At 36.4% G+C, this 25,834-nt stretch overlaps 1 protein-coding gene across 1 annotated transcript; it reads left to right on the forward strand.

The window, feature by feature from the left end:
- Positions 1-1,563: 1,563 nt before the first annotated feature.
- Positions 1,564-25,018, forward strand: LOC128549974 (uncharacterized). Its single transcript, XM_053527779.1, has 12 exons — positions 1,564-1,578; positions 5,423-5,511; positions 6,237-6,376; positions 7,039-7,128; positions 9,741-9,924; positions 10,311-10,401; positions 12,152-12,266; positions 14,679-14,951; positions 15,687-15,843; positions 19,499-20,265; positions 20,840-24,488; positions 24,570-25,018. The coding sequence occupies exons 1-11, from the start codon at positions 1,564-1,566 to the stop codon at positions 20,944-20,946; spliced, it is 2,028 nt and encodes a 675-aa protein (XP_053383754.1). The 3' UTR covers positions 20,947-24,488; positions 24,570-25,018.
- The last annotated feature ends 816 nt before the right edge of the window (positions 25,019-25,834 follow it).

Raw genomic sequence — 25,834 nt, forward strand, 5'->3', positions numbered from 1 at the left:
TTAGCTGCCCACAACCAGTCTTTCAGAAGCACCAGTTCGCCGGAGAACCATAAAAATTTAAAGTTACTAGCCCGGTCACATCAATGAGACAATCATACAAGTCTGTCCCACTACCATAAAACTTAAGTAAACAGGTTAATTGATGGTGACATTAAACAGCCACTATACAAGAGCGCTAATTAACAGACGGGTGATATCCTTATTTCCAAAATAGGCTCTACCCATGACTGTTTTTAATCAATAGATATACGAAAAAAAATCAGTTCTCAAAAGATTACGCTTGTATATGTAATACTGTTCACATAAAATGCGTAGAGGAAACAAACAGAAATTATCCTTGTTAATTAGCGCTTTGTCAGCAATCTGACAACTTCTTGAGCAGGTAAGTAAATCACAGAGATAAAGGCAATTATCTGGGTGATTGATTTGTATCGAATCACAGCAATCAGTCACATTTTAATAACTTTTTTCAGTAGAATATGAACATATAATTCTGTGTTGACAGATAAAAGTCATAAAACTTAATTGTCTTTAACAATATGATGTGTCGCTTTCTTACGAAGGCAAGTTTCTTTTTTAACGGTAAAATAAACAAATTTTGTCATGTTGGTAAAAAGCTACACATAGCTAATGTTTTCCTGTTCATATACACCGCCTGTAAATAAAATTTGTGTAGTATTGTTTTGTCAACTACATGTATATGCTACTGCAAAAAGAATAAGGTCATCTAGATTCTACCCTGTTTATAATCGCTCATCTCTTTTTCATCAGTATCAAACATTATATATGTAACAGTCTCAGGAAAAATGTGCAGCCTCGTCCGGGATGCTCACCCTTGGAGCCCATGTAGGGCGAAGCAGTTTGGCGGTGCTAGGAGTCTTATCAGAACTGTGTGTTTTCTCTCTATCAGACCATCTTGGTAGACATTGCCATCCCAGTAAGTAATTCACAATTGAAATATTACTTTTGTTCCTGACCAAAGATTCAGCAGACTTTATTTAGGCCAGCTAAATTTCAGCTTATTGCCAAAAACAAATTACTTGAATTCCGCAAATACCTGTAGCAAATACTTGTACTACCCAAAGTTTCACAAATGCTTCTATCTTCTCTTGCTATTAAACAGTTGAAATAAAGCTACCGGAAATCTAGTGACAGCAGCACTTAACTGTAATAACACACTCAAGATCTGCTCCCACTTCTCGCAATTAAATTTAAAGTCTTGTCTGTCAAACCTCTCTTGCTAACAGCACTTAACTAGTATTCCAGTTAAGATCTGCTTTCAATTTTCAAAACACTAATATTCCCCATGAAACTGTTATAGTGACATATCCAAATAAAATTTGTTAATTACACTGTTGATGAAATTTCTACCTTTACACTACAGATTTATACTGACAGTACTTATTTACTACTGGATTCTATATCACACTACAAGCCTAAAGATCTGTCACAGTGTCAGTCAAAGAAATTTACTGAATCCCCAAATAATTACAATTTGGCTTTTTTTTTTTTTTTTTTTTTTTTTAAAAAAAAAATGTTGAAAAATATGTGGAATCCTAAACCATGTTGGAAAATCAGGTAAGCTATAGGATATAATTTATTGCTAAATGAGATGTTATTGTATAGATGAAATACTGAGGGTTAATATTAGTCTCACCAACACCAAATGTTACTGTAATACTTCATGCAGCTCCGTGTACTCTGTGTAGGGACTGTGACTCTCTCGGCTTTCAACACACACCAGCTTCAAACAACAACCAACTCTAACACAATTCAGTTTTAAGAAAATATATGCAGAGTTTAAGCATACAGGAGCATCCTGCAATGCACAAAAGAAAAAGAAATCAAACACTAAAATATATACAAACAATATGGTGTAGTGTAAAATAATATAGTCCTTATTTAATACAATGTTCAATAAAGTACTAAAATTTTAAACTGAGGTCACTGATTCACTCAACTTTGAAAGGTAACTGAATAACTACATGTAGAATTCAAATAGCTGTTATTCCTGTCAAACTGAATTTCCTAACTGCACAGTCTGCAGTGCATCAATTAGATTTCCTTGAAATTGAATGAATTCTGACGAAGTGCTCTTTATCTAAATGTAACTCTGGAGTGATTCCTACCGATAACGAAGTTTATATCCGGATATATTATTCACAATTCTAAAATATTTAATAGATTTTCAAAACTGCATGTATAAATTCCTGAGGATATCCGTGGAAAGTGTAAATATTGTATGACGTATGCACAATTTGTGCTTCACCACTTCTGGCGTTTTGATTGGCTGAATGGAGGAATACCCTTTGACGTCATGCCAGTTCGGTACCCTTTCGCACCTTTTTTTGTTCGTACCGTAACATGTCGACCCAAAGTAACACTGGCCACCAATTTGTTACCCGTTCAGATAGTCGGGATTTGTAGGTTCTCTTCAGGTCTGTATGTTAGTGACCTGAAAGGGGCACGCAAACAGCACAAATAAATAAATAAGTCGAGACAAAGATTTTACGTCCTCACGTATAATCTCTCTACTGATGTGCGCATTACAACAAATGCATAATTTCAAAATACAACGAAATATGGAAAATGATGAATAGCAAAATGAAGAACATTGCTTTATATAACTAAACATACTTAGGTTACCTGAAAGGGGCAGGCAAACAGCACAAATAGATAAATAAGTCGAGACAAAGATTTTACGTCCTCACGTATAATCTCTCTACTGATATGCGCATGCGTGACAAACAATTGGCGGTTAGGTAAATAATGGAGGCCCGTCACCTATATTAGATACATGTTAGTTATAGGGCTCTATTGGATTTAGTGATGAAATGAAAATTATGGAGTTTATAGGAGATAATACTTCAAAAATTATCAGGTCATATTTCCTAGACTGTTTAATTATAACTATCTGATGACCCAAGCGATTAGGGATCACTTGACTGTGACCTTGACCTACTGACCTACTTTCTTGTCTTTTAAGATACAGCCTTAAAATTTGGATGACATGTACAGTTTTGCATACCAATCTTAAATCTGTCTTTCAGTGACCATGAATGCGACCTACTGACCTACTTTCTAATATTTTAGCATCAGTTTGTCATTTGAAACATGTGGCTCATATTACTCAGGTGAGCGCTTCAGGGTCATCATGACCCTCTTGTTATATGTAAGGTAGTATCTCAGTACCCACTAATTGGAATGGATTGAAACTTCACACACTTGTTCACTGTCATGAGCTGATAAGCACTGTGCAGGTTCATTAACCCTGTCTTGCATTTGTGCAAAATTATGTCCCTTTTTCGACTTTCGTATTCAATCAATTGACAAGGCTGTTGAATAGTCGAGCCTTGCTGTCCTCTGACAGCTCTTGTTATCCCCCGACGAAAGTCGGAGGGATATAGTTTTGGCGTTGTCCGTCCGTCCTTCCGTCTTTCCGTCCGTCCGTCCGTCCGGAGCCATATCTAGGAAATGGTTGGGAATATTTATTTAAAACTTCATATACGTGTTCACCACTATGAGTTCTTGCGGCCCGTCAAGTTTCAGTCAGATTGCCCAAGTAACACCAGAGTTATGGCCCTTAGAAGTTTTTAGTATTAACTATATAGGGTACTATAAATATGGCAATTTCTGCATCATAACTTTTGATATATTTGACTTAGAACTATGAAACTTAAACAGAATTTAGATCACCATAATGTGGTTGTGTACACAGAATTTCATTCGGATTTATTTTGTAAATTTAAGAGTTATTGCCCTTTAATTGTATAAAAATACACATATTTGTACATAACAAACTTACCATTTGGTAGAATTTCATTAAATTTCTTTCATTCTTTTCCATGAACATTTATTGTAAACATGTGAAGTTGTGTACCCACACCTGGTCACCCCCCTTACCTTGATCACACACCTCCCCCTGACCCCCCCCCCCCCCCCCCCCCCCCCGCCCAAAAAAAAAAAAATTCCTTATTTTAGATTTTTTTCAAACAAACTTCATATACATGTTCACCACTATGAGGTTATGGGGCCCATCAAGTTTCAGACAGATTGCCCAAGTAACACCAGAGTTATGGCCCTTAGAAATTTCTAGTGTTAACTATATAGGGTACTATAGATCTATAGATATGGCAATTTCTGCATCGTAACTTTTGATATATTTGACCTAGAACTATGAAACTTTAACAGAATTTAGAGCACTATAATGTGGTTGTGCACAGACAGTTTTGTACGGATTTCTTTTGTAACTTCAGAGTTATTGCCCTTTAATTGTCTAAAAATCCACATAATTTATTTGTACATAAACTTACCATTTGGCAGAATTTCATTAAATTTCTTTCATTCTTTTATATGAACATTTATTATAAACATGTGAAGTTGCGCACCCACACCTGGTCACCCACTTGCCTTGGTCACACCCCCTCCCCCTTCCCCACACCCCCCCCCCCAAAAAAAATTTTGTTTTTCATTTCTTATTTTAGATTTTTTTCAAACCTTCCAAGTTGTACCATTCCCCCACCTCACTTCTCCACCCAGTCATGCCCACCACTGATCATGCATCCTCTCCCCCCCCCCACCCTCCCCCACCAACTTCACCCTTTTACCCTTTTTTTCTTTTTTTTTCATGTTTAATTTTCAATCAATATTTATAATCAACATGTGAAATTTTGTTTCCTCTCCCGTTCCCCTGCACCCCCACCCCCTAAAAAAATAAATATATACATATATGTATATATACATATATATATTTCCATTCCTTTTTTTTTTTTTTTAAATGTTCAAACCTTCAACATGTTAAGTTGTGACTGCACAAACCTTGCCCTCAGCCATGTTCAAGATATCTTACCTGTGTTCTCTTAAGGACAACTGTCCTTTTAAGTTCAAATGTACATGTTAAACAGCAACACCTGGTGCCAAACCACTCGAAGACAATGTTTCGTTCCAGTTAAACTTCAAGCTCATATTTCAATTAACTGCATTTAATTTTAAAAGCTAAGCTTATTACAGTAAGCATATCCCATTCAAAATAAATTCTTTAGTCAGGATCAAAGTATCATACATTTATTATATACTCTTTAATTAAACATTTGTTTTCTGTTAAATTGATTTTGACTAATGAAATTATTTGCTTCTTATTAACATCCTTTCACTTTTTGCCGGATATATATTTTTGCCATTCCTCACCACAAACCCTTTCGGCGGGGGATACCAATTCATCGAATTTGCTTGTTTAAACATTGAGTTTGCAGAGAAAAAAACGATAGAATTACTTGATACCAATGTAAACTGCTTAAATTTGAAGGGAAAATAAATGCTTATGTAGGGGACTGCTTGAAAAAAGTTTTGTCTTGAGTTCACTTGGTTAATTAATTCTTGATCTTTCACTTATTCAAACGAAATATTTTCTATATTATTACAGAAAATGTTTAGTTGGTCTATAGAACATATAGCCGAGTTACGTCCAGCAGATATAGACGAGATGCCTGTACATCAGACTCACTCTGTCATGTAAGTACTGTTACGTCACTGTATAGTTCATGTTGAAAGTTAGATGGTAATGAAATTATTCCCATCCTCTTTAGCCAGTGTTTGATGAAACATGATTTTGTAAGCTGAAATGTAAATACACTATCTTAATAAGGAGATATTTAGCCCTTACCCTGTTAAATTTTTATAATGAACTTGTCCATCTTTCAATTTTGACAATGCCATTGACTGTAAAGAGGGGTGTTTACGAAAAATGATTCTGACTGAATGGCGAACAGTGCAGATTATGATCAAATTGCACAAATGTGCAGGCTGATCGTGATCTGCACTCATCGCAAAGGCAGAATTAGTCGTGTCCAGCATGATACGGGTTAGATAACCATTTCAGAGATAGCTAAATATTCTCTGGCTTAGTCTAATATGTTTTAAATAACAGTCATACAACGTAGACTTTTGTATGGCTTCCAGGAAGAGAGTTTGAGCCCTTCTCAGGCTTCAGTGTGGAGAGTTCTGGAACCCCTTCTCCTGGCTGTGATAGTTTTGGCATATTAGATATTTTATATGAGAAAGCTATCCAGATGGCGCCAAAGGTGGTCAAAAATTGTGTCAGGAAGGCACATTGGATCTTCCTCTATGGAAAGTACATGTATGACCTAACCTAAAAGTTTGAAAACAAATATAAAAAATGAATTTAGGAAAAAACAGCTGGTATGCTTTTGACAGTTTAAGAATAACAATGTTTGTAGGCCAGACCGCGAGACAGAGGAGCGTGCTCAGCGTGCCATAGAACAGTTCTTTGCCAACAATCTGATTCACCCCTCACCATGGAGTGATCCTAAAAAGAGCAAGAAGAAAAATATACTCCCTGTCACACCTGCTTCACAAGGTATAGAATATATATATATTGCGTAAGCAGTTTATGAGTAGGCTGTTATCATAGTGTGGTTGACATATCTGTTCTATGTTGTATGTACACAGTGTTAGGTAACTATCACATTTATGTTCATTCTACATTCTCCAATCTCATGTGATTATGGGAAGACTCTAGTATGAAAAGGATCGAAAGTAAGTGCAGGGTAATTCCGTCAGGAAAGGTTTTGTAATTTGTTCAAGAAAGTGTAATTCCTCCAGAAAAAAGTTTTGTAATTTGTTCAAGAAAGTGTAATTTCAGGGGGAAAAGTTTTGTAATTTGTTCAAGAAAGTGTAATTTCAGAAAAAAAAGTTTTGTAATTTGTTCAAGAAAGTGTAATTTCAGAAAAAAAAGTTTTGTAATTTGTTCAAGAAAGTGTAATTTCTTCAGAAAAGGTTATCTCAATCATCTCTAAACATTAATAGGTTTGTATTCAGAACTTACAGTCTGTTAGCTATGATATGTGAGACTGTTTAAAACTTGGACCAACTATGTTTTAAACATCTTCCACTTTTTGGAGGAAAGAAAACAGTAATTGATGCAAAAGAGTCATTTGGTAGTACTTTCAAATTCTTTTGACTGCAGAAAATTTCTTTTTCTGTAATATATTTATCATTTTATGCATGGTATTGTTTCAGGGAGTGGAAGCAAGCAAGCAGAGGATATGATCACAGAGTTACAGGGGTCTATACAGAAAACATTGCCTCATAAACACGGAATGGTTGATTGTAAGTTTGTTTTTCTCATGAGAAAACAATACCTCATAAACACGGATTGGTACATTTAAAGTTAGTTATTATGTCTCCCACCACGAAGTGGTGTAGGAGACTATAAGGATCTTACATGCCTGCCTGTGTAAGACAGGTTTTTCCCTACCCGAGGGACAGTGTGGAATGAAAAACCGAGCGTTAGCGAGGTTTTTTATCCATGCTGTCCCGAGGGTCGGGAAAATAGCTGTCTTACACAGGCAGACATGTTGGATCATTTTTCTTGCCTATCACGTTCAAAATAGGTTGTAATGACGAATAGATCTGGGTATTTCCTGGCATTATTTATGCGCTTATTTATATAGTTTATGACGTCATAATAGTGCTAGTACTATGTGACGTCACCGGAGTGCACACTATTTTAGACAAGGCTTTTCCCTAGGGAAAGACAGGAATATCTATCTCTGGCGCGTGCTCGGACAAATGAATACTTTCCCCGCTGGGTAGGCAAGAAATATTGATTTACTCCAGTCTGTCTGTGTATGTGTGTCCGTCACAAAGCTTGTCCGCACTCTAAGTCAAACATTTCTCATCCGTTCTTCACCAAACTTGAACAAAATGTGTTTGACCATAAGACCTTGGCCAAGATCGATAACTAGCCAAATCGGTTCAGGCATTTTGGAGTTACAGCCCTTGAATTACCGAAAAATTGGCTTTTTTGCTCTTGTCTGCACTCTTAAGTTGAACATTTCTCATCCGATCTTCACCAAATTTGAACAAAATATGTTTGACCATAAGACCTCAGACAAGTTTGATAATGAGCCAAATCGGTCCAGGCATTTTGGAGTTCTGGCCCTTGAATTGTAGTGAGTAAACAGTATATAAAGACTGACTTGCTATTTAGATGATTAGGCAGTTGTGGGAGACATTTGCTTTTCTCAAAAGCAGCTCTAGTTCTCATAAGAAAACATCTTGTTATAAACTTGGAATGGTAGATTGTAAGTTTGATATTCTCATGCAGTCACGGCAAAAGAGTTTCAAGACTTGTCTAGCATTCGGGCAGAAGACCAAGTATAAGTCGTCTGACCGAAAACATGTCACAAAACATAAACAAAAACAATTAGATATGCAGATAGATGAAAAATGAACAGGTGTGTAAGAAAACTGTGTTGTAAATAACACTTTTGCCATAGTAAAAACTGACCTCCATACTGTATCGGACATATGAGTCCGACGCCCCCAACTTCAGACCTAGCCATTAAATTTTTTTGTCAGACAGGTCAGACTGTCGGACGGGAGTTGGCCATGACTGCTCATATGAAAACATTGCTTTGTTAACACCAAATGGTAGATTGTAAGTTATTGTTACTAGAAACCATTTTTCATCTTGCTTCCTATAAGATTCCGACATTTCTGTTGTATGGGTCAACATTCTGTTTTGAAATTCATGAACAATATTTGAGTGGTAAACATCTGATATGGATTTTGATTTAAACAGAGTGGCTGTCGCATCTCAACCTTAGTCAGATTGAGACAAATCATAATCATAATAGATAGGCTTGATTGTGTACCCTGATTTCACAGGGCCTTTTCGACCTGTCTAACGGGACAGATAGGCCCATTCCCAATGCCAAATATGCTCCATTTTCCCCAATTTGAAGCAAAAAATTCCCAGTCCGAAAACATAATCCCAACAAATCAGTTTTTGAATATAATTATTCAGCGCAAATGAAATCACACAAAATATTGGAAAACCCAACTGGTTTCTATTTTTAGTAACAAGACTGTCTGCATCTTGGCAAAAATTACATACATGATTATGCCAGAAAAATTGTATGTTTTGTAAGAAAAACCTAAAAACACGTAAATACATTAACATTTATTGAATTAAGTACCAAAAACTTTTTGACAGATAGTGCTTACACCATTAAAATCAAATGTCACATATTTTCGCGACCCAATTTTTTGTGGTGAAAAGTTACTGAGTGTAAACAAAAGCTTAAACCTTACAAATGAAGATTTATTCTGTTATTGCAAGGTCTGTCTAGAATCAACAATTTAAGAAAAAAAATCCCTTAAAAATAAAACATCTAAATTTCACTAGGGGATACTTTAAAGTTGTACTTCCTTTGAATATTTACCAGTAAAACTTGAAAATGAAAAACAGACTAATATAATTAAATGTTAAAAACTGACAATTTACAAAATTTGTCAAAACAAATTTTTTCCCCCCCCCCTAACTTACAATTTACCGCATATAAAATTCCCAATTTGACCAGGGTCCTTTTTCCCAGAAGCCCTGTTTCGCCCAGCAAACCAGTTTGCCTGATTTAAATTGTGCTCATTTCAGTCAGGCTAGTTGCACACAGTACACATGCTGGACATGCCAAATAGCCCTATCGAAACATCATGGTGCATTTCGGTGTACCGATCACATGATCATGATAGCCCTGTGTTTTATGAATTGAGCGCACCTTATGTTACTGAAAAATTGAAATAACATCATCACAAAGTTAGATGACCAGGTAGGGAGTATAATTATTATGTTGTCTCAGAAATCTATATTAAAAATTAAAACGGAAGTATGGACTATTTATTGGAAGTTGATAGGCTACCTCATGGTTATTTTACAGCCTCCTGTCAGACAATGTTGTCTTTGCCAGTGGACTTTGACATGCAGAAAGTATTGGGTGCCTACATGTCACAGGATGGTAATGTTGATGAGGGGAACCAGCAAGATATGTTGAGTACTTCCTCTCTGCGCAGGAAGTTGTTTTTCCATGGAGACACAAGTAGTCTGGCTCCTAGCCCTGTTAAGTAAGTTTTACACCATGGAGACCAGAGTTTTGTTCTTTGCAGCCAGAAAGCATTTTCTTAAATGTCTGAGCACTTACTCTGGAACACAGAAATATCACACTGAATGATGCTTGAATAGCTTTTTAGTCAATCAGGGCTCAAAGGATAGTTTACATGTTTAAAGATGTTATAAACCATAGATCTGACATGATATAACTTTATGCAGTAAAATTGAAATTTGGAGATAATTGAAGTAAAGTTTATTATTTAATACCAATAAAAGTATTATAATATATGATATGAAAAGTCATCAAGCAGATTTGTTAACTTGTAATAGAGTTTACATATGCAATTTCTGTGTTGTTCATATATTTTCTGTTTTTAAAGTGTTCATTGTGTTTTAACAGGGGAGTAAATCTAGAACCATGTTCTCCAGTGTTCACAAAGCAAACACAACCTAATTGGGAGCGCACCACTCCACTGAGAAACACACCCAACGTGAGTACTTATTTAACCTTTAAACTGCTGGCGGCAAGTGATTCTGTCTTTGCGACCAGTGCAGACCAAGATTAGCCTTTTCAGATTAGCTGGCTGATCATGGTCTACACTGTTCACCGATAAGTGGTACTGCCCAAATTGAATGATGGACCAGTCCATTTTAGCAGGGTAAAGGTTAAAATTAGGGATGGGAATGAATATTCGAAAATCGGTCGAATATTCGAATATGAAAATCAAATTCGAATATTCGTAAATTATTGTATTTTTTTTTTTAAATAAGTATCATTGATTTTGGGCAATATGAGCATGCTAATTCTACAGAATAAAACCATGTCATGTTAGTTTATCACGTATCAAAAGATGTCCAATTAACAAGAAAATAGCAATGCATAGTTGGCAGGCACCATCGTTACGGATTAACAGTTTGCAACAGGCGTCAATGTGTCAGATCATGTCAAAAGATGTCCAATTAACAAGAAAATTGCAATGCATAATTACCTGGGGTCATCGTTACGGGTTAACAGTTTGTATTTGGCGTAAATGTGATATCTTTTTATCTTTTGTTCATTTTTATTGGCACCTGTTTTATGTAACAAGTAGATTTTTTCCGAAAACAATACCAAACTTGTAGATATTGTCGATCTTTTCACAATATTTTGTACGACGTTTCATACCATCCGCAGAATCGGTTTTCATCCGCAATCGGCCGTATTTGAATTAAATTTTGAAGTAGTTAAAAATAAAATCAAGAAAAACATATGATTGATGCATAAGTTCATATTAAAGGAGGTTTAAGTCTGCCTTACTTGCTTTTTACACGACGATTTTTACACGCCAATTGAAATTTTTCAAAATGGCGGCGGTAATACAACAGCGCGTCACGTGTTTAAATGGGACGACCTGCTATTTTTAGATAAAATTGCGACGGTCTAAATTATAATTGTTTTGATTTTTTGTATCATTTTGAAGCTAAAACACTGAATTAGTTAAATATGTTCATGATTATACTGACAGAATCGTGAAATAAAACGCTAAAATCGGCGGGTTTTGCTATGTAGGATCAGGTTACCCGAAACAAACATTTTTTTTGGCCTTATTTACGATGATCCACGCTTTAAACAAATGAATACGTTGTGTATATGCCAATCACTTAATAAGAATTTAAAGCTTCCATTAAAACTAACCGAATATTCGAATATATTCGAATATGGCAAACCGAATATTCGAATATTGATTTAAGTATTCGTTCCCATCCCTAGTTAAAATTGACTAGAGAGCACATAATGCCCTGATTCACACATGTCAGGATCTTATTTCAGCAGTCCCTGTAAAGTACCCGAATCTGAAAACAGTTAAAACGTGGCTGTGGTTTAAACTTTTATTCCCATGCAACCTTTGTTCAAAGTGGCAACTTAACCGTAGACATTATTTTAGTGGTTGTTAGTAATAATCATGGACTTCCCTTTTCTTATCACTGAAAATTTGATTTAAGGTTACACAGGTTAGGTATAAGGATAATAGACTGAGCGACTGCTGATGAATATATATTGAATAGAACTGAATTATAAAGCTAACAAAGAGGAAAAGTTATTTAATGCCTATGAAAGAATATGTCTCCTGGGTAGACTGGTCTTTAATGGAAGATGTTACATACTTTAAACTTTGTTTTGAAAAAAATTCAGACCAAGTTTGATGCAAATGTATTGATAAAAGAATATTTCTATAGACTGGTCATTATTCTGATTTTCAGTTTTCATCTAGTCCAATCAAGAGTGCTGGTACACCACAGTATAGAAGACGATCATCAGATCCTGAGTTCCTTGCTTCACCAGAGTTATCTCCCATTGTACATGGCAATCTCCCTAGTAAGTCCATATGTTATGCCTATATTCCTCTATTTTGGAGAGAATTTCTTCATTTCTGTGAATGTCATATCTATTTTTTCCTGTTTAAATAACAGAAGGTCCACTGTGGCAGATTGGCTTAAGTGACTTTCATTGACTTTAATACTTGATCCTCACCTCTGTGGGTTTGAATCCTACTTTGGTCATTTTGTGAGGAAGCCCTCTAGCTAGACTTTTGGAAAGCTGGATCTATACAACTGCACACTTTGTTGCCTTAATTCCTGAGTGCTGTAAGTCCATTTTTGGCAAAATTGAGATTTTATTGCCATTAGGTACATCTCTATGACATTTGTTGGATGATGAATTTGTGACCTTGTAGAACAAACATAAGCGGGCTAAATTTTAGTTCAACAAGTCTGTAAGTAGTGTAAAGTCATTGACACACAAATCTTTAAACGTTGTTTCCCAAAACTATCAAAAATCGAGTTATGGCATTATGCAGATAAGGCGACGACTTGTACCAGAAAAATGTGCTGGAGCACCTGATAGTGGTGAGGATGGGTGGTGGTGGGGGGGGGGGGGTCTTCTTTTACCACTGAAACTGAGAAGTTCCTTTATGGTTCAAACTTCAAACCCAACACTGTAAAATCAGAAATTTTTCAGATGGGATTTATTTTTGCAATATTTACTAACTGTCCCAATTCGCCAAAATAAGCACTTGTGAATATTTTTTTTGTCCCCGCACATTTATGTGGTGGGGGGGGGGGGGCATACAGCATTGAGCATTGCTGCTGTCTGTATGTCCGTCCATCCCAAAATCTTGTGTATTCAATTCCTCCCAGACTAATAGCCTGATTTGCTTCAAACTTCCACAGGCGAACAAGCTTGATGTCCAGATGACCATAAAAGAAGGAATTTTTTCTGTGAATATTTTTATTGCAAAGGGCAAGAACACATGAGTCATTCATGTTCACTCAAGGTCAAGGTCACAACTCAAGCTCAATGGTTTGAGCCTTCCATTTTATGTCTGCTCTGTATCTCCTAAACGCCTTGAAGGATTTTAATATGACTTGACTGTAATACTGTGAAATCATTAATATTCGTGGGCGACTAATTTTTGTGGTTGAGTCAATCCACGAAATTAAATCCAAACGAACAAGTAAAATTCGCATTCATTTTATGTTCAAAAGTTGAAATCCACGAATTCATATCCCCACGAAATTGCCGTTTTGACCAAAACCACGAAATTTCATGCCCACGAAATTAAATGATTTTACAGTATTTTCCTTATCAAGACAATGTGCAGAATTCAGAATTCACCCGTCAGCTTAAGGTCAAGGTCACTACTCGAATGTTTAGAGGTTCCACCCAATACCATCAACCCTTTCACTATCCATAACAGTGTAGAGGGATGTAGCTGTCTTTCCGACTGCCTTGTTTCTTCTGTATAAATATTCTTAAATATTTCACAAGTTGGCAGTATATTTGGAATATTCTACCTCGCAACCAGTTCTAGTTTCAAATGTTATGAACATTTAGCCTTGTAGAAATATAATATGATTTTACATTCTAATATGCTTGTCTCCGTTGAAACACGCTTACGCTAGAATGACGTTAACGTGCGGTGATGTCAAAGTTTCTGTTGCGACCAAGAAAGAGCGGTACTATATTTTATTATATACTTTTATAAATTCTGTAAAAAATCGGCTTGTATTTCACAATTAAATATGAACAGGCAGAAAAGAATTTCGTATTGTACCTTTTAAATTCCGTATTGTACCTTCCGTATTGTACCTGCCGGACTACTTTCATTAATATGCATAACCTGACACAGTTCTATAAATAGCGCACATAAAAACTTCACTTAGTTCCATTTTAATATCGATAAACATTGAAGATTTCGTTCAGTAACAAATAACAAACAAAAAGGTAGAGGTATATAATAAAAGGGTCATTATAACAGTTACTAGATCTGGGATTTTGTATTCGGCTCTCGTGGATTTTGCACAGTTGGATCACACACTGGGCGCTTGCACTCCTCGTGAGATCCGATCTGGCAAAATCCACTCGAGCCAAATACAGCATCCCAGATTGATCTACTGTTATAATAACCCTATTTTATCTACTGTTTTAGGTTAAAGACATATTAGAATTGAAATAATTTATAGCAAACCCGTGTTTTAACACTATTCATACACTTGGGCGGTAATATGTTGTACAAATAAATTCACTCGGGCTGCACCCTTGTGAAATTATTACGCACGATGTATAACCGCCCATCGTGCATAAATAGTGTTAAAGCACTCTTTTGCTGTAAATCATTTCTTAAGTAGACAGTACCATAAGTGTGCTGAATAAATGTTGAAGTGAATGGAATGGTATGAAGTATCGTTAATTTGTAATTGACTAAACGTTTTCATTGTACATATCTAGGTACAGGAAGAAAGTCAAAGTCAAGGTCATCGGGAGTGTTTCAGGCTCACAGTGCAGACTTTGAGATCAGTCCAGTCAGTGATTTCTGTGATCCACACTCTGGTAGGGACAGCCCCATGTCTCCTATACCATACCACGGGATCTCGCCAGACAACCACGAGGAGGACTTCCGGCCGAAGTTTGAAGACAGCCCAGGTTTCTCCCCGATTCGGCCTCCTAAGACGCCTATCAGGAAGATACTGAGAAGAAGTCAGGAGGAGTCGTATATACAAAGTTTGTTGTCTATCTATATTACTGTGAAATCATAAAAAAAATTGTGCATGAAAGCCAAAATGACTATTTACTTTAGATATGAATTTATGGTTTTCAAATTCTAAGGAAAGTGTGTTTGTAAGCATTTCAATTTGTGGATTGGTCCAAAAATGAAATCCAAGAAAATCTCCCACTAAACCTATGAATGATTTTGCAGATCGATAAACATAATATAAATTAAATTTTAATGTATTTAGATCAGCTGGTTACAGAACAATGCAGCATGTTATTTGGTATATTAAGTTCAATCTCTAGCCAGGTCACATGAAAGAGTGGTGATATTATAATGTTACTGAGTGGGATATTGCGTCATATGTCTGTGGTGTAATATTCCAGTGAGACAGTACTATAAAGTTGGACTTTGTTAATCCTTAACTGATGTTAAAACTGAACCCTCATAGCCTCATACTTCTTGTATCGAAATTAATTCTTTAATTTGTACAATATTTAATTGGCAGTACTGTGAAAGGCCATTTGCTTGAGACCCAGGCGCGCTTATGCAGTCCAGATGGTCCCTGGCCAATTTCCTTACATTTTCTGTTTGGATCGCTGAAGACCCTGGATAACCTGATCATTTTGCTTGTCACGTTTTGACCTTGAGCAGTCGATTTTTTACTGTAAATGGAAGTTGTACAAAGATTTATCCTTGAAGTTATAACCAGATGCAGCACAGTAATGTCCTGTGTTGTATTTCAGATGAATGTTGTGACAGTGAGGAGGAGAATGAATCAGTGACGCCTGTATCCACCAACGCCAAACTGACCAGTAACTCTCTCACACCTGTAGACGCAATATCGCCAATACGACAGTCACCAAAACACACAATGTCAGGAACTCTCTCAAAATCTCACAGGTACAACTTTAATTCTGAAATTGGAGTCTTGCGTTTGATGCTTATTACTGATATCAGTAGAAAAAGATGAAAGTTCTTTGTCTGTTAGTGGGGCATTCGATCAGACTGCTGGTTGTCTTCAAAATACAGTTGAACCTGTCTTTGTGGCCACCTGTATTAAGCAGCACCTACCCTTAGGCATCCAGCTTACTTCCCAAATTGACATTTTATTCTAATATCAACTTGTCTCAAGCAGCCACCTGCTTTAAGCTGCTAGATTGTGTCACTGCCTTGACTGGTCGCTTAATACAGGATTTGACTGAATAGAGTATATACAATGTGAATCATTGAGTTCTAGGCAGTGGTTATCAATAAAAAAATTCACGTAGCCTGTAAAATATATTATAGATAAATTTAATTGAGCTGTACTTACGTTTTCATTCTCTTAAAATAGAAATTAACTTTTTAATTATTTCTATATGATTTTTGCTATTTTGAAGATGTTGATATCTGTTTACTGTGAAATCATTTAATTTCATGAGTACAAAATTTCGTGGTTTTGGCCAAAACAGCTTTTTCATGGGGACATTAATTCAAGGATTTAAAATTTTGAATATGAAATGAATAGGAATATTACTTGCTTGTTTGAACTTAATTTCACCCACGAAATCCACAAAAAATAGTATCCCACAATTACGATTTCATAATAATTATAAAAAAAACAGATGTGATGAACATGGTCATCTGCTGGTGTATTACATTTGTGAACAATTTATGACATGCTTTCAGTGGAATATTGAAATCTTGTATTTTAACACTGAAAATATTTTATTCTGAAACAAATATTCTCTATATCAGTATGATAATTCAGATAGCCAATAATATTTTGCATTCAAAAAGAAATATGACTAAAATTGTATTAATTCTCTGTTTCATTTATAGTAAAACTTCAAGATAAGTGAGGAAAAAAATAAATATTATGTTACGACAGTCGTGGAACAAGACTGCAATAATAAAGAAAACATTCATTTATTATACGCCCGTTTGAAAAACGGGACGTATTATGGGAACGCCCCTGGCGGGCGGGTGGGCGGCGTCCACAGACTTTGTCCAGAGCATATCTTCAACATGCAGGAGGGATTTTGATGAAACTTGGCACAGTTGTTCACCATCATTAGACGGAGTGTCATGCGCAAGAACCAGGTCCCTAGGTCTAAGGTCAAGGTCACACTTAGAGGTCAAAGGTCAAATTCAAGAATGACTTTGTCCAGAGCATATCTTCTTCATGCATAGAGGGATTTTGATGAAAGTTGGCATAATTGTTCATCATCATGAGACGGAGTGTCGTGGGCAAGAACCAGGTCCCTAGGTCTAAGGTCAAAGTCACACTTAGAGGTCAAAGGATACAAGAATGAAAACTTTGTCCGGAGCATTTCTTCTTCATGCATGAAAGGATTTTGATATAACTTGGCACAAATGTTCACCACCAAGAGGCGGAGTGTCATGCGCAAGAACCAGGTCCCTAGGTCTAAGGTCAAGGTCACACTTAGAGGTCAAAGGATACAAGAATGAAAACCTTGTTCGGAGCATTTCTTCTTCATGCATAGAGGGATTTTGATATAACTTGGCACAAATGTTCACCATCATGAGACGAAGTGTCATGCGCAAGAACCAGGTCCCTAGGTCTAAGGTCAAGGTCACACTTAGAAGCCAAAGGTCAGATACAAGAATGACTTTGTACGGAGCATATCTTCTTTATGCATAGAGGGATTTTGATGAAAGTTGGCACAATTGTTCATCATCATGAGACGGAGTGTCATGCGCAAGAATCAGGTCCCTAGGTCTAAGGTCAAGGTCACACCTAGAGGTCAAAGGATACAAGAATGAAAACTTTGTCCGGAGCATTTCTTCTTCATGCATGAAGGGATTTTGATATAACTTGGCACAAATATTCACCACCACGAGGCAGAGTGTCTTGCGCAAGAACCAGGTCCCTAGGTCTAAGGTCAAGGTCACACTTAGAGGTCAAAGGATACAAGAATGAAAACCTTGTCCGGAGCATTTCTTCTTCATGCATGAAGGGATTTTGATATAACTTGGCACAATTATTCACCACCACGAGGCGGAGTGTCATGCGCAAGAACCAGGTTCCTAGGTCTAAGGTCAAGGTCACACTTAGAGGTCAAAGGTCAAATTCAAGAATGACTTTGTCCAGAGCATATCTTCTTCATGCATAGAGGGATTTTGATGAAAGTTGGCACAATTGTTCATCATCATGAGACGGAGTGTCATGCGCAAGAATCAGGTCCCTAGGTCTAAGGTCAAGGTCACACTTAAAGGTCAAAGGATACAAGAATGAAAACTTTGTCCGGAGCATTTCTTCTTCATGCATATAGGGATTTTGATATAACTTGGCACAAATGTTCACCACCACGAGGCGGAGTGTCTTGCGCAAGAACCAGGTCCCTAGGTCTAAGGTCAAGGTCACACTTAGAGGTCAAAGGATACAAGAATGAAAACTTTGTCCGGAGCATTTCTTCTTCATGCATGAAGGGATTTTGATATAACTTGGCACAAATGTTCACCACCAAGAGGCAGAGTCTCATGCGCAAGAACCAGGTCCCTAGGTCTAAGGTCAAGGTCACACTTAGAGGTCAAAGGATACAAGAATGAAAACCTAAAGAATGAAAACCTTGTCCGGAGCATTTCTTCTTCATGCATAGAGGGATTTTGATATAACTTGGCACAAATGTTCACCATCACGAGACGAAGTGTCATGCGCAAGAACCATGTCCCTAGGTCTAAGGTCAAGGTCACACTTAGAGGCCAAAGGTCAGATACAAGAATGACTTTGTCCGAAGCATTTCTTCATGCATGGAGGGATTTTGATGTAACTTGGCACAATTATACACCATCATGAGACGAAGTGTCATTCATGCGCAGTTCCCTTCTTTAGAATTACTTCCCTTTGTTGTTACTATAAATAGCTTCTATTGTAACTTTTTCACTACTAGTCGTAGGGAAAAATCAAGACCACTTTTCTGTAGTACAACATACATGCTACATCCAATTTTGAGGTGTATTTTGACCAATCTCTACCTGGTAAAGATTTTTGTGTGGATTTTTTTTGGATTTTTTTTTTTTTTTTAAGATTAACTTCCCCTAGTTGTTACTATAAATAACTTATATTGTAACTTTTTTATAATTGACCGTAGGGAAAAACCAAGACCACTTTTCTGTGGTACAACGTAGATGTTACTTTCCAATTTTAGGTGTATTTTAAGGTATCTCTATCTGGTAAGGAGTTTTTTTGTGGACTTAGAAAAACAAAAGACTTACAATGATTACTAAACAACCACAAAATTAAAATTCCATTTGCAAATACAGGTGCTAGAATAAAGAAATTTGCTGTGACGGGCGTATATTGTGACATTCTGGCACTCTTGTTTCTTTTATTATAAAGATATTCTAATTTTTATAGTGCAACCTTTCTCAAGTTAGAAAAGCTGAAAAAATTAAGATGTGTTTTTCATACAGAAAACACATCCCGGAGAGGTCAGTTTACTAAGATTTTAATCAAATGGGAAAGAAAATATCTGCCACTTTAGGGAGTTGTTTGTTCATCTGTCTTAGATGTCATTAACGAAAGTTGCAGTGAATATAATTTCTTTTTCAGTTGTACAGATTTACAGCATACAATGGATTTTGAGTCTGTACCTATCCCTCGTGATAACATCCTCACTTCCAGTCTATGTGATACAAGAGATTTCTCTGCTTCAGCTGACTTCAGTGATGACACACATCTGAGAACCAGTCTGTCCAATCAGGATACTGGATACCAGACAGCTAGTTTGCAATCAACCAATCAGGAATCAGTATCTCTTCATACAAATCTGACCAATCAGTTTGGCTCATTGCCTTTCAATGTGACCAATCAGGATACAAGTCACATGTTGACCAATCAGGATAAGCCTCCTGTTTTAAATCTGACTCATCATTTCTCTATGATAGCCAATCAGGATGAAGAGGACAAAAATTTCATTCCTGACACAAATAATCATAAAAGTGCTCCATTGTTTCCGAAACAAAAACTTCTGTTTATGGATGATGACGTAGATATTGAGCATACTCCTAAGAACAGTCTGGCCGTGAGACAAAATTTTGAAGATAGTGCTTTACCAGACGATTTAAGCTCAAGTCAGGGCAAAATGGATATAGATATGAAAACTGGTGACCTAGATTCAGTAGATTGTGTGGACAGCCAGGATGAGGAGGAGGTGTTGACGAGAGCCCGGCAAGCGCTGGCCATGGCTAACAGTATGTACCCTCTTGATAAAGAGAGAGACAAGATGTCAGCTGCAAGGATATCTCCCATTGAGTCATTGTCACAAAAACCTTCAGAACATATCAGTTCTAAAGCGAAAGAGCATCAGCCAAGTGCTAGTAAGTACAATCTATATTAGATCAGTTTGATTAAAAAATGAATCAGTGTTTATGTTTGATTAAAATGAGAAAAGGGCAATATTTACCATACATTGAAGTTTTGTTTTCTCTTTCATTTACATTCATCTATTTATATCACATAAGTTGGAAACAAATATACCTCTGAGCCCACCCACTTAGCTCAATAGGGAGAGCACAGATGTATGGATCGCATGGTTGTGAGTTTGATCTTCGGCTGAGGCGTATGTTCTCTGTAAAGATTTGATAAAAGACATTGTGTCTGAAATCTTGAATCCTCCACCTCTAATTCATGTAGGGAAGTTGGCAGTTACTTGCATAGAACAGGTTTGTCCTGGTACAGAATCCAAGAGCACTGGTAAGGTTAACTGCTCGCTGTTACATATTAATTGAAATACTGTTGAAAATTGGTGTTAAACCCCAAACAAACAAATTGATATACCGGTACCTATAAATAAAAATTCTGTTTGAAAATTTTAAAATTGAAAATATAAATATCTTAAGATTTATCAATAGCCCAAGACTCGTATATTAAAACTTCTTGTTTGCATTTCAGGCGAGATCGCATACTCGATAATCCAGCGGGCTGGAGAAGATCTCGCTAGATTTGGTTCGTTCAAGTCCAGTAAAACTACAGAACTAACAATGGAAGGCCTACACTGAAATTTATATAACAACTTTACGACACTGAGAATGCAAGTGATTGCAGAAATTGTCGTATACTGTATTACAGGGTTTGCATAGACATTGAAAAATCCTTGCATTTGATTCTGGTCGTTGAAAACTTCTGAAAAATAACTTAAAATGAATCTGATTTTTGAAAAGAAAATGATAAAATTTTATCCATATGCAACTCCTGAGTTCTTTGTGTACTTACTTTAGGAAAAGAAATTATTTTAAAAAATGAAATAGAATAAAAAAAAAGAAGATATGTACAAGGAAAATATTTTTAGGTATTTCTTCACTTCTTGATCCTGGTATGCACCAAGACTTCGAGTGGTTATACAATGTATAATGTAGTAGTTTATGACTGCATCTTATTGCAGTTTACACCGGTGAAATTTCAGTTGTTACACTGTTTTATGGAAGTAGTTGATAAAAGTTATAAAGAAAAAGATTTCATTGGAAATGGAGAATTGTCTTCTTACTCTGGCTTACAAATCATGTTATATTTCATAATCTGTTTTTGTGATTTACCAAAGATAAGAGGTTTAGATGCATTTATAATTTGTGTTTTGAAAGTATTATTTTTTAATTTGTTTTTGAAAGTGAATCATATCTTTAATTATTCTTTAAATGGTGTAAAAGTAACTGTACAAGTATATAATTATTTAAGTTCTTTACCTATTTTAATTCCTTTGTTTCCGACTATAACTTAGTATAAGGGATGGTACTAAAGTTTGTGTATGTTTATATAGTATTTTTATATTTGTATTGTTGTAATGTACAATAAGAAAAGTGAATGAATTGTCAGAGAAAATTGAATGAGTATGACATACATATGTACCTTTAAAATTTGAATTGATAAAGGATTGATAAAAAAATGATTAAATGAAATGATGAAAGTTTGCTCAGTATATATTCATACATTTATAGACCATGACAGCTTGTTGTCCAGAGTAATTTATACAGGAGCTTCAGTGGCCAAGTGGTTAAAGTCACTGACTTTGAATCACTTTCCTCTCACTGCTGTGGGTTCGAAACCACGCTTGGGATATAGAATTCTTACATGTGAGGAACCCATCCAGATGGCTTAAAGAGGGGTAGTGGTTCTACCCAGGTGGTCCTGCCCATGATGAAATAATTATAATGCCTTGAGGGGAACCTGGGGTCTTCCTCCAACATCAAGAGCTGGAAGTTGCTATATGACCTATAATCGTGTTGATGTGACGTTAAACCCAACAAAAGACAACATCAATGTGAATCTGTATCACAATCCTATGGTATGAAATTTGCAGTATTTTAAAGTTTTGGCACCTTAAGATGCTACATATATTAAAATAAACAGCAGAATGCTACAGTGTACCCTTTAGAAGTGGGAAACCCAAATCTCTGACAAGGAAGAGTTATTTATAGTGAACTAAACCATTGCACTGTTTGAATAATCTAACCAGGTCTTTATTTGCTTTGTATCTATATTATTGAAATACCTTAAAAATTCATGTTTGAAATTTTAAAAGCAAGGATCTGAATAATATTTATTGGAATATGTGATTGCTGAGATTTTCTATCCATGTATATGAATGCTGGGAAATCATTGATACTTGTAGGGGACTAAAATTCATTGGTTTCCTGGTTGATCCAACCCACAAAATTCCAACCAATCAAAAATGCCCACCTGCTTTGCTAAATTTAAGCAGAGCGAAGACCTACGGATCGCAGGGTCGTGACTTCTATCCTTGGCGCATGACATGTTCTTTCTGACTATTTAATCCCCCGCCGTGTCGGAGGGATTATAGGAATGGTCTGTGTCCGTCTGTCCTTCCGTCTTTCAGTCTTTCCGTCCTTCCGTCCGTAACAAAATCGTGTCCGGTCCATATCTCCTAAACCCCTTGAAGGATTTTCATCAAACTTGGGTCAAATGATCACCTCATCAAGACAATGTGCAGAACCCATGAGTCAGTCATGCCGGCGCAAGGTCAAGGTCACAACTTAGGGTCAAAGGTTTGAACCTTCCATTTTGTGTCCGCTCTATATCTCCTAAACCCCTTAAAGGATTTTCATCAAACTTGGGTCAAACGATCACATCATCAAGGCGATGTGCAGAACTTATGAGTCAGCCATGTCGGCTAAAGGTCAAGGTCACAACTGAAGGTCAAAGGTTTGAGCCTTCCATTTCATGTCCGCTCTATATCTCCTAAACCCCTTGAAGGAATTTTATAAAACTTGGGTCAAATGATTACCTCATCAGAACGATTTGCAGAAAGTCAACCATGCCAGCTCAAGGTCAAGGTCACAACTAAGGGTCGAAGGTTTGAGCCTTACATTTGGTGTCCACTCTGTGCCTCCTTAACCCCTTGAAGGATTTTCATCAAACTTGGGTCAAATGATCACCTCATCAAGAACTCATCAGTCAGCCATGTCAACTCAAGGTCAAGGTCACAACTGAAAGTCAAAGGTTTCAGCTCTGTATCTCCTAAACCCCTTGAAGGATTTTCATGAAACTTTGGTCAAATGATCACCTCATCAAGACGTTGTGCAGAATTCATGAGTCAGCCATGTCAGTTCAAGGTCAAGGTCACAGCTAAAATCAAAGGTTTTACCCTTTCACTATCCATAGCAGTGGCGGGGGATTTAGCTGTCTTTCAGACTGCCTTGTTGACAAAATACATTGTATCTGAAATCAGAGTCCTCCACATGGGGAAGTTGGCAGTTGTTGGCAGAGAACAGGTTTGTACTGGTACAGAATCCAGGAACACTGCCTGCTGTTTCATAACTGAAATACTGTTGAAAATGGTGTTAAACCCCAAACAGACTAACATACAACCAGTCAAATACCAATTGACTTTATGTTCAAAGGTCACTGTCCACAAATAAATATCCAAACTAAAATAGCCGTTTTGCTCAAAAACCATGAAATTATGTCCCCCCCCCCCCCCCCCCCACCCCTGCACACCCCCCAAAAATGATTTTGCAGCACTTGATTTCGTTTGCTGGGTACATGTATTATGTTTTTGTGGATTTGTTTGTTTACTATGATAACTGATATACCTATTGTGCCAAAAGAAGATTTCATTGTGTAATAATTGTGTACATAGATTCTTAACAAAAGTTTATATGTGACTGTGTATTTGATGAAATGTGTAGTATTAGTAATGCCTGTTTGTATTTGCGTTGAATGCACTTCATATTAATTTTTATTGCAATATATTTTTTGAAATGTTTATAAATTCTGTTCATACACTGATATGCCCTGCACACTGAAAACAAATATCTGCTCACTCCCATCTTCTAACATAAAATTGAAAGACATGGAAACCAGTTGTGTGTTTTTCCCTTTGCTCTTGTTTATGGCCTTACTTAACCCTGGCTAGCTTATTAGGAAGGTATAATACCTTGTATCAATGGTTGTTTGTAGGACTCCCCAACACAACTGATGTTCTCTGTGAAGATAGAAGACAGTGCTTCTGAAGTCATTAGTCCTCCCCACTTGGAGTCATGTTGTGTAAACGTGACAATTACTTGCAGCTGCTAAGTCATTACAGGTCGTCATGTCAGCGCAATAACTCACTAAGTGCTTATATAATATATATACACTTATTGAGTTACTGCACTGACATGACGAGGTGCAGAATCCAGAAACACTAGGTTAACTACAGTCACATAACAGAAAAACTGTTAATAATTTAGGTTAAACCCAATCAAACAAAAAAAATCTTTGCTATACATGTATTATACTCATATGAATTAAGATTGTTAATTTTGGTTCAACTTCATTTGATTTATTCACTGCTGTGTCAGTTGAAATAAGTTTCTGAAGACGAAGAAAAATCTTGTACTACTCTTATTTTGCAATTTTCAAGCAGTTCAGAATGATGCACTGTACAAGTCAGATAATGTACGTGTTGAAAATCTCAAAAATTCTATATTGGAACAAACTATCAGATTTTTATCCTTTATTTTTTTTTGAAGGGTGGTTAAAAATATTTGTAATTGTGGTGTACATAAATATTTCCATCTTGTTATGTAAAACTTGTGTTGATTTTATGAAATAAAATGAATGTATGCATAAATATGTTGGAAGTTTTTGTTTACTGAGGAGAATTTGTTTTGGTGTATTTGTAAACGGTCTTTGTCCTGCTACTGTACTTGATGATAACTTCAAGTAGCCTACTGTAAAATCATTAAATTTCGTGGGCATGAATTTTCGTGGTTTTGGTCAAAACGGCAATTTCGTGGGGATATGAATTCGTGGATTTCAACTTTTGAACATAAAATGAATGGGAATTTTACTTGTTCGTTGGGATTAAATTTCGTGGATTGACTCAGCCACGAAATCCACGAAAATTAGTCCCCCACGAATATTAATGATTTCACAGTATCTTCTGGAATGCCAAGGTCATTTTTATCAGTACTTAATAGAAATAACTCTTGTTTGATCTCTAAATACAATAGCTAGAATCAAGTAAATTGTTATAGTATTTTGAACAGAAGGAAAACTTAAATCTTCTCAGATATGGATGATCCAAATTGCCTCGCACTTACTGTAATTTAAGTTTGCCATAATAGTTATAAATGAAACATTCTTCCTTTTTTTCTTAGAATCTGTGGACATAAATGTATTGTCGTTTGCATACTTCAGTTCAAAACTATTAATTATGTCTCCCCCAGGAGACATATTGTTTTTGCCCTGTCCGTCCGTGCGTCTGTCCGTCCGTCCTTCCGTCCGTCCATCCGTACGTCACACTTCATTTCCGAGCAATAACTGGAGAACCATTTGACCTAGAACCTTCAAACTTCATAGGGTTGTAGGGCTGCTGTAGTAGACGACCCCTATTGTTTTTGGGGTCACTGTGTCAAAGGTCAAGGTCACAGGGGCCTGAACATTGAA

Source organism: Mercenaria mercenaria, chromosome 17, assembly GCF_021730395.1.
Source record: "Mercenaria mercenaria strain notata chromosome 17, MADL_Memer_1, whole genome shotgun sequence".
NCBI classification, from domain to species: domain Eukaryota; kingdom Metazoa; phylum Mollusca; class Bivalvia; order Venerida; family Veneridae; genus Mercenaria; species Mercenaria mercenaria.